Genomic DNA, 13423 nt, shown 5'->3' with positions numbered 1-13423 from the left:
CAGCTGGAGACAGACGGAGCAGATCGATCATAATAACAGCACCAGGCAGGAGACACTGACCGGCCTTCCTTCGGCCGCGCCTCACCGTGAGCTTCTGAATTTCATTGCCCCACGCGGGATTCGGGCACCCAAGGCTCACCCCCCGGGATCTAGGTACATAGACCCCAGATGTTTTTATTGTCACAATTAAGAACAACACTGCTGTTTTAATTCCGCAATGTGAATGATAAATAAAAGCAAACGATTGAGACTTCCAATCGGCACCCAAGCTTTGCAATTATTTGCCGATGGCAATTAACCCAGAATTGGGTGGAGTTGAATCAGTGGTTCGCCGGGTTGGTCGGTCTTTCTGGTTTTGCTCTATTTCTACATCACCCACCTCAAATCATATACTAGATTTACAGTAGGAAAATGTTCAATGCTTTCCCAGGTCAGGCTATTTACATGAAATAAAGCGAAGTCGCTTTTTGAAATTGGAGTATTTGGGGATCACTGGCTTCCTTCCCTCTCCATTCCTACCTAGTCCTGGAGAATGTGGTGTGAGGTGTGCGGGGGAGGTGAGGAGGTCGCTCAGGGCCCAGGCGCGGGGTTCAGGCAAAGGGTTGTGTGTCACCGCCGTCCTGGAGACTCCCGAGGCGAGATAAAGTTTCGTTTTTAACGAATCGGGAAGCAGAGGACCCCAACTCTCGGGCCAGGGTCGGGCTACATGTGCCTCCCTCCTACTGGAGTTCCCCTGGTGGCCCAAGGACAGGGCGCTGGAGTTTATACCCACAACCCAGCAAACATCCTCACGGGGAAATACAGACGGCCCCCTCATCATCTGTCTTCTTGCCCTACTCAGCACAATTCACATTGAAGAAGGATCTTACCCTTCCCTTAGTCAGAGTCTATGGTCTGTGTAGTGATAGGTTTAGCCCAGTCTCGAAATTAATGAAAAATAATCGAGAGGGAACGTTATTTTTACATCAGAAGTGAATAACAAAAGTGGCAAAAGGTAAACAAAAACCTCTCAAACTCAAGCTCAAGTTGCTACCTTTAAAAGATCAGTGCAGCGGAAACCCTAGGTTATCTAAGTGGAATAAGCCCTCTGGCTTTCAGTGCTGGGATGCAAATAAGAGCTTTTGGCTCTCACAGCCAAACTCGGTCCAAGGGTGGTGCCGATCGAATTGTATTCCTTATTTATTTCAATTTTCTGCTGATTAAGTTTGGACTTAATGATCTCATCCAAACTACTGTAGTGATTATCCCTCGATGGTGTGCTACTTTAATACCCTTAAATCTCAAAATTGTGCAAGGGGCTTCCTTCCCCATGTACACAGCTCAATGCTCCTGGAAATTTAAAGATCTCCAGCTATGGAAGAAATTGAGAGGGAATAAGAGAAACCGCCGTCCAACACCTAAACCCTGACATCCCATCATCACAGCGCAGAAGCCGGGAAGGCTCCATCTCCCGAAACATTCTGGAGTTGAGAGAGGGGAAAGAGTTTTCGAGATGGTTGTGAAGGGGTGTGTGTATGTGTACCAGATACTTTTGTATCTAAAGACTCCACCTCAATTTTGGTGATTCTGACCCCGTAAAACTCAAAACAAATAATGCTCACAGGGGAGAAAAGTTTAAAAAGTTCACTGCTCTCAGGTTGAAACATCACATGAGAAACAAACGCTCCCAATAAGCTGATTCCGTTCCCTGAGAATGGAGTAAACCTATAAATGATAACATCTTGTGTGTGTGGAGGTGGGGGGAAACCCAGGAATAAAAAGAAAAGTGAAAGAGAAGAAACAGAGAAGGAAAGCGGGGAGGTGGCAAAGATGGAATAGGGCGATCCTTCGGCCTACAAGGGGATTAAGGACATCTCTAAGGCTTAAGGAGCAACAAATTAATTTACACAATCCTGGGAGAGCCCAGATGGCCTTTAATTAATCCCTTCAAAAGAAGGAGCTAGGCCAGGGCTGCGCCGGCTGCCTGCTCCATTAGCTCCATTTTACAAGAGACCAGACTCTGTTCGAGGTGAGGCGTCGTGAGCTCGTGGGGGAAGGGGGGCTAGGGTGACGAGAGCAGGCGAGGGGGAGGCGAGGGAAGAATATGAACTGCTCTTCCATAAAAGGGCTGGGTTTTCATTATTCTTCTCTTTAAAAAGTAATACCCTTTTCGTCTCTACTCCCCCCCTCCCCTTTCCCATTTTATTTAACACAATTAATTGAGGCGTCCACTGGCCCAGAGACCGAACGGCACCACTCGCCAGGCCCCGCCCCCTTGCCCCGCCCACCGGCGGGATAGAAGTGGGAAGGGGCGGGAACCAGGCGGGCGCGGTCCTACGGCTCGCCCTCTTCAGCCAATCAGAAGGCGCGGCGCTTCCGAGTGGGAGTGACCCGGAGGCGACGCGAGGCCCCAGGCAGAGCGCTATTGGAGACGGTGGTTACGCCCCCGGCTTGCACCCCACCCTCCCCGCTCCTCGGGCCCGCCCTTCCCGGCTGCCTCGGAGTGACGTCCTTCAAAGTTCTCATTTTGGACCCCCCATCTGCCCCTCCCTCTCGTCCCCCAGCTAAAGAGGGGTAGGGAGTGATGCAAATGTTTTATTACCTTTGAGAGCTTCATCTGAACTGTCAGGCCCGGAGGGAGCAAGGAGAGGAGAGAGAGAGGTAGTGGAACAGCCTCGGAGAGGGGGTCAGCTTGGCCGGAGGACAGGACTTAGAAAAGCGAAGCCTGTGGAGTCGCTAAGAAAATGCGAGACAGAAGAGGCAAAGGCGGAGAGTGAGAGGAAGAGAGGGCGCTGGGGGCGGGGTGGGGCCGGGGTCGCCAGGCCCTTTTGCAGAAGTGGACAGACGAGTGGAGCCATAACTGAAGGCGTCAGACTTTTCACTTAGTCTTTGCTTTTCTGTGTTTTTCCTCCCCACTTTTTTTTTCTTCTTTTTCTTTTCAATATTTCAACTCTAGTACCCCGTGGCGCACAGGGGAAGACGGGTCGGCGCGCCGAGTCTGGGAGCCGCGGAGATCGGTGGCACTGCCCTTTCTGGCGCCGAAGCCTCGGGCAGAGCAGGCGGAGGAAGCCCACCCAGAGGCCAACCCTCCGGCGGGTTAGATGCGCTCTCTCCCTGCGCGCTCCGCGCGCCGAGTGCGAAATCAACCTCGTGGCCGAAAGAGCAGGGCATCCAAGTAAGACTGGAGCTCGTCGAGCGGAACCCGGCATCCTTTGAACCTCCCCGAAGAAAGCGAGCCGGCCCCCCAACCCCCAACTCTCCCCGCATCAAAGATTCGGTGATTCTTAACTTTGTTACGAGCTCTCTGGGGCCGGACGGGGTTTGGTTTTGCTTATTTCCAAGAGGGAGAAGATGAGAAGTTGCGCTCTTTGAGCGGCGAGGAAAAAGTGAGGAAGAAACGAGGAGCCCGAGATTGAATCCAGGACTCTCGCAGGGAAAGGACAGCCCAAACCACCCGGACGCTGCTCGCTGGTCTCGGCCAGCCACCGCCTCTCCACTGGTGTGTTTGGACATTTCTGCTGCGCAGTTCCGAGAGCAATTCTCGGCGGCGGCATTCCTGGCCCCGTTGGCACGTCGCCCCCGGGTGCGCCGCCGAGCGCCTCCTTGCTCACGCCCGCGGCGCTTCTCGCTCTCCGGAGCCCCGCCGAGGGGTAGGGGCCGGCGCCCTAGCTGCGTGGCCGCGGGCTCCGGCCTGGTCGTGGGATGTTAGCGGTGGGGGCGATGGAGGGCCCCCGGCAGAGCGCGTTCCTGCTCAGCAGCCCGCCCCTGGCCGCCCTGCACAGCATGGCAGAAATGAAGACCCCGCTGTACCCCGCCGCCTACCCCCCGCTGCCCGCCGGCCCCCCCTCCTCCTCGTCCTCCTCGTCCTCCTCGTCGTCTCCCTCCCCGCCTTTGGGAGCCCACAACCCGGGCAACCTGAAGCCCCCGGCCGCGGGGGGGCTCTCGGCCCTGGGCAGCCCCCCGCAGCAGCTCTCGGCCGCCACCCCGCACGGCATCAACGACATCCTGAGCCGGCCCTCCATGCCGGTGGCCTCAGGGGCTGCCCTGCCCTCCGCCTCGCCCTCTGGGTCCTCCTCATCCTCCTCTTCCTCGTCCACCTCCGCTTCGGCTGCTGCGGCCGCAGCCGCAGCGGCGGCCGCCGCCGCCTCGTCGCCAGCGGGGCTCCTGGCCGGCCTGCCCCGTTTCAGCAGCCTGAGCCCGCCGCCGCCGCCGCCCGGGCTCTACTTCAGCCCCAGCGCCGCAGCCGTGGCCGCCGTGGGTCGGTACCCGAAGCCGCTCGCCGAGCTGCCCGGACGGACGCCTATCTTCTGGCCGGGAGTGATGCAGAGCCCACCCTGGAGGGACGCCCGCCTGGCCTGCACCCCTCGTGAGTACAGTCGCCTGCTGCGCCCACTTGTGCTGGTTCTGCCCGCTCTCAGGTCACGGCCTCTGGTGTGCAAGCGGCAGGGTCCACCCTCTTGCCCGCCGAGCAGTTTGGCAGCGCCAGAATCACACGATTTAGGATGGGCCAGGGCGTTCGGGGAGGGATTCTCGCTTTCCTGAGCGCCACGGTGTGTCCAGGCGGCCCCTCTTCACAAGTCCCGGGCACGCGAAGCAGAGCGCGTGTGCATGCGTCTCCGTGAAACACACCGCGGTGTGCGGGACGTGTGTCTCACCCGAGGCCTCGGCTGCTCCCGGAACAGCTCGGCCCGGAACCGTAGGCCCCTCCTGGGTTAAAGAGGTGCTGAGGGCAAGAGGGGCTACTGCGTCCCCGCCCGCACTCCAGCTTTCCCGTGTCCCAGGCCAAAGTCCCATTTGATCTTCGCAGCCTCACTGGCCTCCTGGTGGGGGAACGGCATCGAGGAGCCCTTCACAGCCCTGAGCCGAACGCTTGTGTTTGCATGTGCGACTTGGTCCAGGGTGTCCCTACCTCACCTGGTCGTCTTCATCGCCCCCGTTTCGTCCTGCGAGTACACGCAGCCCAGGGAGCCCACTGAAGTCAGGTCCGCGGTCGAGCGCCACTTCGGGCCCCTCCCCACCGCTGGGCCCTGGTTTTTTCCACCTGCCTCGGCCCCAAGGGCCGGGACGCCTTGGGCCTGGACATATTGAGGGGCGTCGTGGCTCTCAACATCCTAATAGGGGAAAGAACTGGAGGATGAACCAGGCGGCGGGACAAGGATGGTGGGGGGTGGGGGGGGAATGCAACATTCCGCAAAGATCTTGCTGTAAACCAACTGAGGCAGCCCAGGATCGCTCTAATCTAGGTAGTTGGCCAGCTTGCCGACGCAACTCCCATCCTCCCGGGTGGGCACTGAGGGCCCAGGGCCCGGTCCTTTTCTCGCTCAGTTCTTTGCTTTTGACCGAGTCCCCGAAGTTTCTCATGTCTCCGGGTCTCACGTCTCACCTCTGTGGCTGAGCGGCAGTAACTGAGGGAAGTTGGGAGAGCCAAGTGGAGGCTCCTTTGGGGAGCCTCGGGACTGGGGTGGCGTGGGGGGGGGGTGGCGGGGGCGGGTGAGGGTGTCGGGGAGACGCTTTTGTGTGTGTTCGGAGGGCCACGTAGGGAACTCCAACAAAGGCGACTCCCCCTCCCCCTCGGCCGCAGCAGCGTTAGGGTTGGGGGGCGACTTAGCTCGCTTGTGTTTCTAAAACAAGGCGCCCTTTGTGGCGCGGGCACAGGTTAGGAAAGCGTTCGAGGAACAAAATTAGTCGTCCCACGCAAAGGCCCAGAGACCGAGCGCCCCCAACTAGACTAGGCGGGCGAGGAAGGGGACTTGCCCACCAGTCCCCAGCCCCGCACTCCGTTTCCAGGGCCCTAGCGATTCAGCCTCGGCAAACTTGAGCAATGAGCTCTCAGTTGGACATCGTTGTTGGGCCAAAGGTTATTTAATGCAGTTCCAAGCACACCCGCTTAAAAGACAAAAAACAACAAGAAACAGGTGGGTGTAAAAATAGCAAAGGGGGGAAGAGCCTTGGGCCTTAAGCGCCCCCCAGGATTTCTCAGTGCTGCAGAGGAGCACGCTCTCGGTTCCCACCGCAACGTGGTTTCTGGAGTTCATTTCTTCTCAGTGGAGCCGCTGATAACTGACTGCTTCTTCCCTTCACTTTTAAAAAATCTGTCTCCTAGATCAAGGATCCATCTTGTTGGACAAAGACGGGAAGAGGAAACACACGAGACCCACGTTCTCGGGCCAGCAGATCTTTGCACTGGAGAAGACTTTCGAACAAACGAAATACTTGGCGGGGCCCGAGAGGGCTCGCTTGGCCTATTCGTTGGGGATGACGGAGAGTCAGGTCAAGGTGAGTGGACCTTGCAAACCTCCAGGAATAGCGCCCCTGTGTTCACCGTGTGCGTGTACACACACACACACACACACACACACACCAAACTAACAAATAGCCACCCGCCCAGGGGTGTGGGTCTGCGGAGACTGGGGAGAGCTGAGATCAGCGAAAGAGGTTGGTGGGGGGGAGTAAGTTACAAAGGCTCTGGGTCTCACAGGCGGGCAAACTGTTGATGAACAAAAGGAATCAAGCCCCCGCCTTTGAAATTAGGTTAATCTAGATAGCAGCATGTGCTGGGGGAACTCTCCATTATTAGAGAATAAAAGCATTACTGAAATATCAGCCCTGAGAATAGATGAGGCCAGTTAGATAGCTTCTATTTGTAAGCATATTCAAGCTTTTGCTTGTCAATTCAGGCTCCACTAGTTACAGAATTTCCTAATGTAGATCAGCATTATAGTGCTACTGTATTAACTTACAGGTTAAAAAAAAAATCCACACAATGTGACCCCTTAACGTGGATGCACCTGCTTTTAACTGAGCCTGAAGGCAGTCACTTTGGAGTAGTAATTTTCCAAGTGAATTAACAAGATTATGACTGTATTATGAAACAGAAGTTTATCAATATATGTAAGGTTTTACTGTTTATGACAATTTATAATTAAAATGTCACTTAGCTTATAATTGAGTTGTACAGTATATTTCCAGGGAATCAAATTGGAGAACTCTTTCCCTGAAAAATAAAGGGATGGAAACAGCTGTGTACCGTAAATCTAGTGGTTTCCTGTATTTCCAGTATTCCCTTTTGTTCTTCAGTTTGCTATATCTTGCTCTCTGTGTGTGTGTGTGTGTGTGTGTGTGTGTGTGTATCTATATATATATATATATAGATATCTATATCAATGCATTTCAGGAGTGATTTTCTATATGACCATTACAGTACCATCACTGTTAAGATTATTTTTTGCAGTGGTTGGAACAGAGTTTACCACAGTAGTCTGGAGGTCTTCATTTGTCGCCATAAATATGTCTATGTGGCTAGAAGTGAATTATTATAGCTACATAAAGAAACTAAAAATCACTTTATTAACAATTCTGATTCTCTAGATAAATACATAACATGAGAAAATGGATGAGAAGCATAAAGACAGGATGCTTCAATATATTTGGGAAATTGGTTACTTATGGCTGGTGCTTTAGGTTTAAAATATGTGTATCAAATACAATGTCAAAAATCATGAATAGGCTTAAAATAGTTGTATAAAAATGAATGTCTTAGGAAAGATCAATATTAAAATAATATTTGAAAGACCAGGTATGCTAATAGTGGGAAATAATGTAATTGGCAAAATTTCACTTTTAAAAAGTAACTCATGAAGATTCTTGCCTTGATCTTTGGTTTTATGAAAAACATTAAACCAGAGAGACAGAGACACACAAATTGCTATGATGATTTCAACTAAGCTATTAAATATTTTCATGCATTTATGTTGGTTATTATCACTGACTTAAGGTTTGTGTTTTATCAGTTTTTTTATTTGACATCACATCATACAAGTCTACATGGGTAGGTAAGTGTTTACCTACCATTTTTGTGTGTCTTCAGACCGGAAATAAGTGAAACAGACAAATATCCAAAAGTGAAAAAAACAGAGGTTATTAGTGTAAATGCTGTGTCTTTCCCCACAAATCTCACTAAAAAGCAAGTACGCCTCAGATTGTTTGAAATACCTGAATCTGAGAAAGTAAAAAAACGAATAGAATTGCCATCAGTAGGAGGCAGTTTTACGGAGAGGAAAAGTTTTCTACTTCCAACTAGAAAGTAGGCAAGCGAAGTCTTTTAGGGAAACTCAGTTTAAGTTTCCAAGTTTTTTTTTTTCCCTCTTCTGAGACATCGCTCAGTGACAAGCTCAATACTCTCGTGTTGCTATCACTATGGCAACGGCAGGCAGTTTGTTGGTGCCCGATCCGCAGACTAGACCCGGGCGATGGAGACCGACTTTGACGGCCCGGACGCGGGAGGGCCGCAGGGGAGCGCGTCTCGCCATCCGGGGGGAGTGGGGGCGGCCCGCAGGAGCCGGGGGCCACGGCCTGACTCCTCTGCTCCGCGGAAATTCCTTCCACCACCCCGCCTCCCCCCGAATCTCCCCTCTTCTCCGCTTTCTCGGTCTGCCAGGTCTGGTTCCAGAACCGCCGGACCAAGTGGAGAAAGAAGCACGCAGCCGAGATGGCCACGGCCAAGAAGAAGCAGGACTCGGAGACCGAGCGGCTGAAAGGGGCCTCGGAGAACGAGGAGGAGGACGACGACTACAACAAGCCCCTGGACCCCAACTCGGACGATGAGAAAATCACGCAGCTGCTGAAGAAGCACAAGTCGAGCGGCGGCAGCGGCGGCGGGCTCCTGCTGCACGCGTCCGAGACCGAGGGCTCGTCCTGAGCGCCCGCCGCCCGCGCGCCCGCCGGCCTCGCGTCTCCCGCCCGCCGGGGCCCCGCGCTTTTCTAAGATGTACATATCTATTTTTATAACCTACGAGTGGAGCAGGGGCAGGGGACAGAGACTTCGGAGGATGACGAGACGTGGCAGACAAGACCACGAATTGCACCGAACTGATGCTGCAGCGGGGCCACCCTCCGCCCCCGCTCGGTGTCCCAGCCGCGTCTCCCTCTCCGTGTTCCCCCCTCCCCCTCCTCACGCCGCCCCCTACCCCACTCCACCCCACCCCAGTTTTGCCTGGAGACCGGCCGGGGCAGGGATCGCGGAGGGAGACCCGGTCTGGACCCTCCGACACCCACCTCGAGGGGGACCTCGGAGCCACCGATGGGAAGAGGGACAAGTCTCCCCCGCAAACTGCTGTGGCGACTAAAGTAACCTGTTGAAGGCTCTTTGTAAATAAATCGTGAGTCACACTGACTAGAAGTTACTTTATTGTGAATATTTAAAATGTAAGATGCTTTCTTTTTGGAATTTGGTATAAAAAGATGGACCTCCTTCTCCCGGCTCCCCTCCCGCTTTTAAGAGCAATTCAAATCACACGGTTCGCCTTTTATTTTGAAATTAATTGGAGAAGCGTAGACAGGAATGTTCTCACTCTCCCTCCCCTTTCGCGCCCCTCCCGGGTCTGGATTTGTTCAGTCTCTTTTCCCCCCCGTACATCCTCTCTGGCTCTTCTCCTACGACCCCTGGCCCCGAGCCCGGTTTCCCCCGTCCAGGACTTGAAATAGAAGACGTGGAACCAGGGAAGGCCCCCAACCAGCCTCTCTGTCCCCCTCTGAAATTGCACAGTCGTTTGTTGCTATTTATTAGTGATTTAAAGAAAGTGTTGGGGAGGGATGGGGCTACGGTAGCTTGTATTTAATTTAACTCCTTTCGGATAAAAATGCGTGTTAAAGTAGATGGTGGGAATTGTTACAACCGCTCTGGGTCAGAAACAGAAAATTCCGTTTAGTTGCTGTAATTGAATTTGAAGTGTTTTGTATCATAAGAATACTATAGACTATGTAAATTGTTTTCTTTTTTAAAGCTAATGACGGTGATATATTAGCATCTTTAACTTTTATTAATTTATATAAGGAATTCGGTTTGTAAAGAGAAGAAAACCCCCTTTGCAAGACCAGTTAAATGTAATGCACTTTCTGTTTCAAAGGATAAATCAAATTAAAAAACAGTTTGAAGAAGTCTGTTGCCTTGAATCAAAGGGTTTATATAGACCATTTGATCTCATCTGAGATCTCAAATAAAAGTCAAGACCACAAGCATTTTATTTTGGTTTCTTGGGTAAAATAATTGTTACATTATTATTATTATTATTTTGGAAGGGGGAGGTCACATCTCTCATTCTCCTAGATTGGAAAGATAAATGCAGCCCCATTCAATGGGCTTCTTGGAGAGACTTGTCCAACAGGCTGCCTCTGCTGTCTTGTCTGTGCTGTCTGATTTTTTCCTGATCGCTTTTTCCTTTGCGAGAAAGTCCCTGGAGGTTTTGGGGAGACCTCATTTCCATATACCCAAGATAGCTTCTCAATTCAGCCTTAGCTTTCTTCGCTGAGAGGAGGCAGTGGAGCTGGCTGTCAGGGCAATGCTGCTGTTTGATGCTAACATTTTCTCCCCAGTAGGTTATAAAAATACAGAAGTTGGTGGAAAACTGGGACCCCTGATTTTGCTAAACATTACAATAAAGAAGGCTATATTTCAAGAAAGCTTCTTCTCTAGGATTCTCTAGGATTAAGGAAGCAATATCACAGCTTCTGTAGCTGAAATTGTGAAAAAATAAAAATAGGGAATCCCGAGGAGAGAGCTGTATTACTGTCTTGGGATCTTTCTGTTTTCAGACACTCAGTTATAGGCTCAGTGAAATATAGTTATCCCCTTAGTGTTTCAGGTTAATGAGCTTGTGTTCAAAGGGAGGAAAATCAATAGAATTCAGTAGATTCTTCAGGCGTGTGTTAGGTAACAAAAGTGTGGGTCTGTTTTGTTCAGACCCACATGACATAAAAATAAAAAAACAGTAAAAACTGGGAACGAAATTGCTCAAAGTAAATTATTGCTGGCTACATTCCTCATGGCATGGTTTAATAGAAAGGAAGGATACAAATCTGCCTTATTTCTTTTCTCTAGTTGGTCCATGAAGTTCCCAATAAGTTTCAAACTTCTAAATTTCTGTTCTCTTCGAGAGACTTCTCTTGTGGCTCAGCTGGTAAAGAATTCGCCTGCAATGCGAGAGAGCCGGGTTTGATCTCTGGGTTGGGAAGATCCCTTGGAGAAGGGAAAAGCTAGCCATTCCAGTATTCTGGCCTGGAGAATTCAATGGATTGTATAGTCCATGGGGTGGCAGAGAGTCAGACAGGACTGAGCGACTTTCACTTTCACTTTCAAAAGACTAAGGTGTGTGTCCTACAGAGAGGTAGCTATTTCAAAAGAGGTTTTGAATTTAAATCCTAGATGTAAACAATAAGATCGATCTTTTCCCTTCTACACTTCCTTCTTTCCTTCCCTCTGCCTCTCATCTTTCTCTTTCTGAAAGAACCTAGCGGTGGGGCAAGTCTGTTATCCTAAAGCACCACTTTATTATTTGTTATTTTGCACCAAATGAAAGTCTCTTATCTACTTTATTTACTTACTTTTACCTTCTTCCATCCCTCTTCTGTCTTGAAAAGACAAGCAACTTTTTATTTATTCCTGCTTCCTAAGAAAGGAACAATCCACCAGAAAATTAGAAATGCTTTTTCTGAAGTATAATAATAAAAACTATTATGCCAGTAGTCCTAGTAGTAGTAATAGAGTAGTATCACTTATAGAAAACTTGGAACCAAGACTGAAGCATTTCCCAAGAAGTAAATGTGCTATGATTAGTTGTGACCGACTCTTTGCAACCTCACAGACTGCAGCCCGCCAGGCTCCTCTGTCCATGGAATTCTCCAGGCAAGAATACTGGAGTGGGTTGCCATGCCCTTCTCCAGGGGACCTTCCCAACCCAGGGATTGAACCCAGGTCTCCTGCATTGCAGGTGGATTCTTTACCTTCTGAGTCACCAGGGAAGCCCCTAGATCTATAGCATTTATCCCCAGTTAGATAGGTGGAGAGACACCGCTTCCAGTTTCTTCAGGAAGCATTCTCTCTGAGCTCTTTGTGTTTAAAGCATCTGAGAAGTCTGAAAGCTAGTGGCCTGGCCCCCATCCTACAGGCAGATATACGGAGGGCACACAGAGTGTGTGTGCTTGCCAGTCTGAGCACTGATGAGCCCTGAGTTGTGCAGGCAGCAGCCAGAGGTATGCTCTGGGACCATGTTGCACTGGCATTCGTTCCTTTATCCCAGGGGACTGCACCAGTGACTGGAGTTTCCAGTTAATTTACTTCCACCCAGGATTCCAGCTGGCCACCAGTTGCAACTGGCACCATAAAATGGAGTGAGGGAGGAGAGGGCGGGGGGTACCTTACTTAGGCCTCCTTTATCATGGTTGGTTAGGTTTAGTTCCATGTATGCACAACAGGAATGTTTTTCCTAAGAGTTAGCATGGTACGAAAGCTGAGGAAACACTCCACAGCTTAAACAAGGGAGAGTAAGAATTATTTTTCATCATGGCTCAAAAATTTTAGGACCTTAACCAGCCATAAGCATCTGATTAAGCCTGCCAATCAGTCATGACAGCTAAAGGGGTCATGATTTAAAAACAAAAAGTAACACAAGTGGCCCAATACACCTCTGCTTTTATTTAAAATTTTTTCCTTAGTTTTATTAAGATAAAATTGACAAATAACATTGTGTAAGTATAAGGTATACAACATAAAGTTTTGACATATGTATATATTGCAAAATAATCACCATGATACATCTAGTTAATATCCATCACCTCACATTTTTTTTTCCTTATGATGAAAACTTTTAAGATCTAGTCTCTTAGTGACTTTTGCATATACACTACAGTATTGTTAACCGTGATCACTGGGCTGTACATTACATGCCCAGATGTTTTCTACATTTTGATCACCTTCATCCATTTCCCCTATCTTCCACTCCACCTCTGCTTTTAAAAATGCTTATAGGTAAAGTGTCAACATGTAAAACAAAATGAGAAAAATGAGGGCTCTGTGTGTGTGTGGTTAAAGGAGGGTAAAACTGCTTTCTCATTTTTGTTTTATACATGAATGTCTTTTCCTATAAAGGGAAACCCAGTAAGGTTGGGTGAGGGCACTCAGCCTGGAAGCGAAGGGCCTTGTTCCTGCCTCTCAGATGTCCCAGCTGCGTTCACAATTTGAAGCTCCTACTCGGTTACTTTCTCAGTCCCCAAATTCCAGGCTCAGTTCTAATTGATTTTACCTTTCTTTGGCTCACATTCAGAGGATTCTGTAAAGCTCTACACCTTCTTTCCCAGAAGTTGTGGTTTATTGAGCAGCTTCCCAAGCATGTGAGTACTGTAATCCACTTTCCCTTTCTCTACTTCGGAGGAACCAAAAATGGTTCATTCTTCCCTGGAAAGACGTGTGCCCCTCACCGCTCAGTGTGCAAGCAATCTGGACTGGAGGCCAGCTCTTCTTACAAATACAGTATTAGGCAACAGAGCCTGAGAGTGCCTTTGAAAACTTTTAGAGCCTGATGTCATGAACATGAGTGTGTTATGAGCCCAGCTAGGGTAGATCTCCACTGTCTTGTCCATTAAGCTGGTCATCAGCACACACACTCACACT

The 13423-nt window shown here is 50.1% G+C and overlaps 1 protein-coding gene across 1 annotated transcript; it reads left to right on the top strand.

The window, feature by feature from the left end:
* Positions 1–3474: 3474 nt before the first annotated feature.
* NKX6-1 (NK6 homeobox 1) lies at positions 3475–9150 on the top strand. Its single transcript, XM_055587508.1, has 3 exons — positions 3475–4345; positions 6083–6255; positions 8417–9150. The coding sequence occupies exons 1-3, from the start codon at positions 3682–3684 to the stop codon at positions 8675–8677; spliced, it is 1098 nt and encodes a 365-aa protein (XP_055443483.1). The 5' UTR covers positions 3475–3681; the 3' UTR covers positions 8678–9150.
* The last annotated feature ends 4273 nt before the right edge of the window (positions 9151–13423 follow it).

This window comes from Bubalus kerabau, chromosome 7 (assembly GCF_029407905.1).
Source record: "Bubalus kerabau isolate K-KA32 ecotype Philippines breed swamp buffalo chromosome 7, PCC_UOA_SB_1v2, whole genome shotgun sequence".
NCBI classification, from domain to species: domain Eukaryota; kingdom Metazoa; phylum Chordata; class Mammalia; order Artiodactyla; family Bovidae; genus Bubalus; species Bubalus kerabau.
The sequence above is the reverse complement of the archived record's forward strand: the minus strand, read 5'-3'. Positions and strand labels throughout refer to the sequence as shown.

Excerpts from the sequence above, each read along its gene's own strand:
- NKX6-1 (XM_055587508.1), top strand. The coding sequence starts at position 3,682 with ATGTTAGCGGTGGGGGCGATGGAGGGCCCCCGGCAGAGCGCGTTCCTG. Across the intron at positions 4,346-6,082 it reads CCGCCTGGCCTGCACCCCTC|ATCAAGGATCCATCTTGTTG; the intron begins GTGAGTACAGTC and ends TCTGTCTCCTAG. Across the intron at positions 6,256-8,416 it reads TGACGGAGAGTCAGGTCAAG|GTCTGGTTCCAGAACCGCCG; the intron begins GTGAGTGGACCT and ends TCGGTCTGCCAG.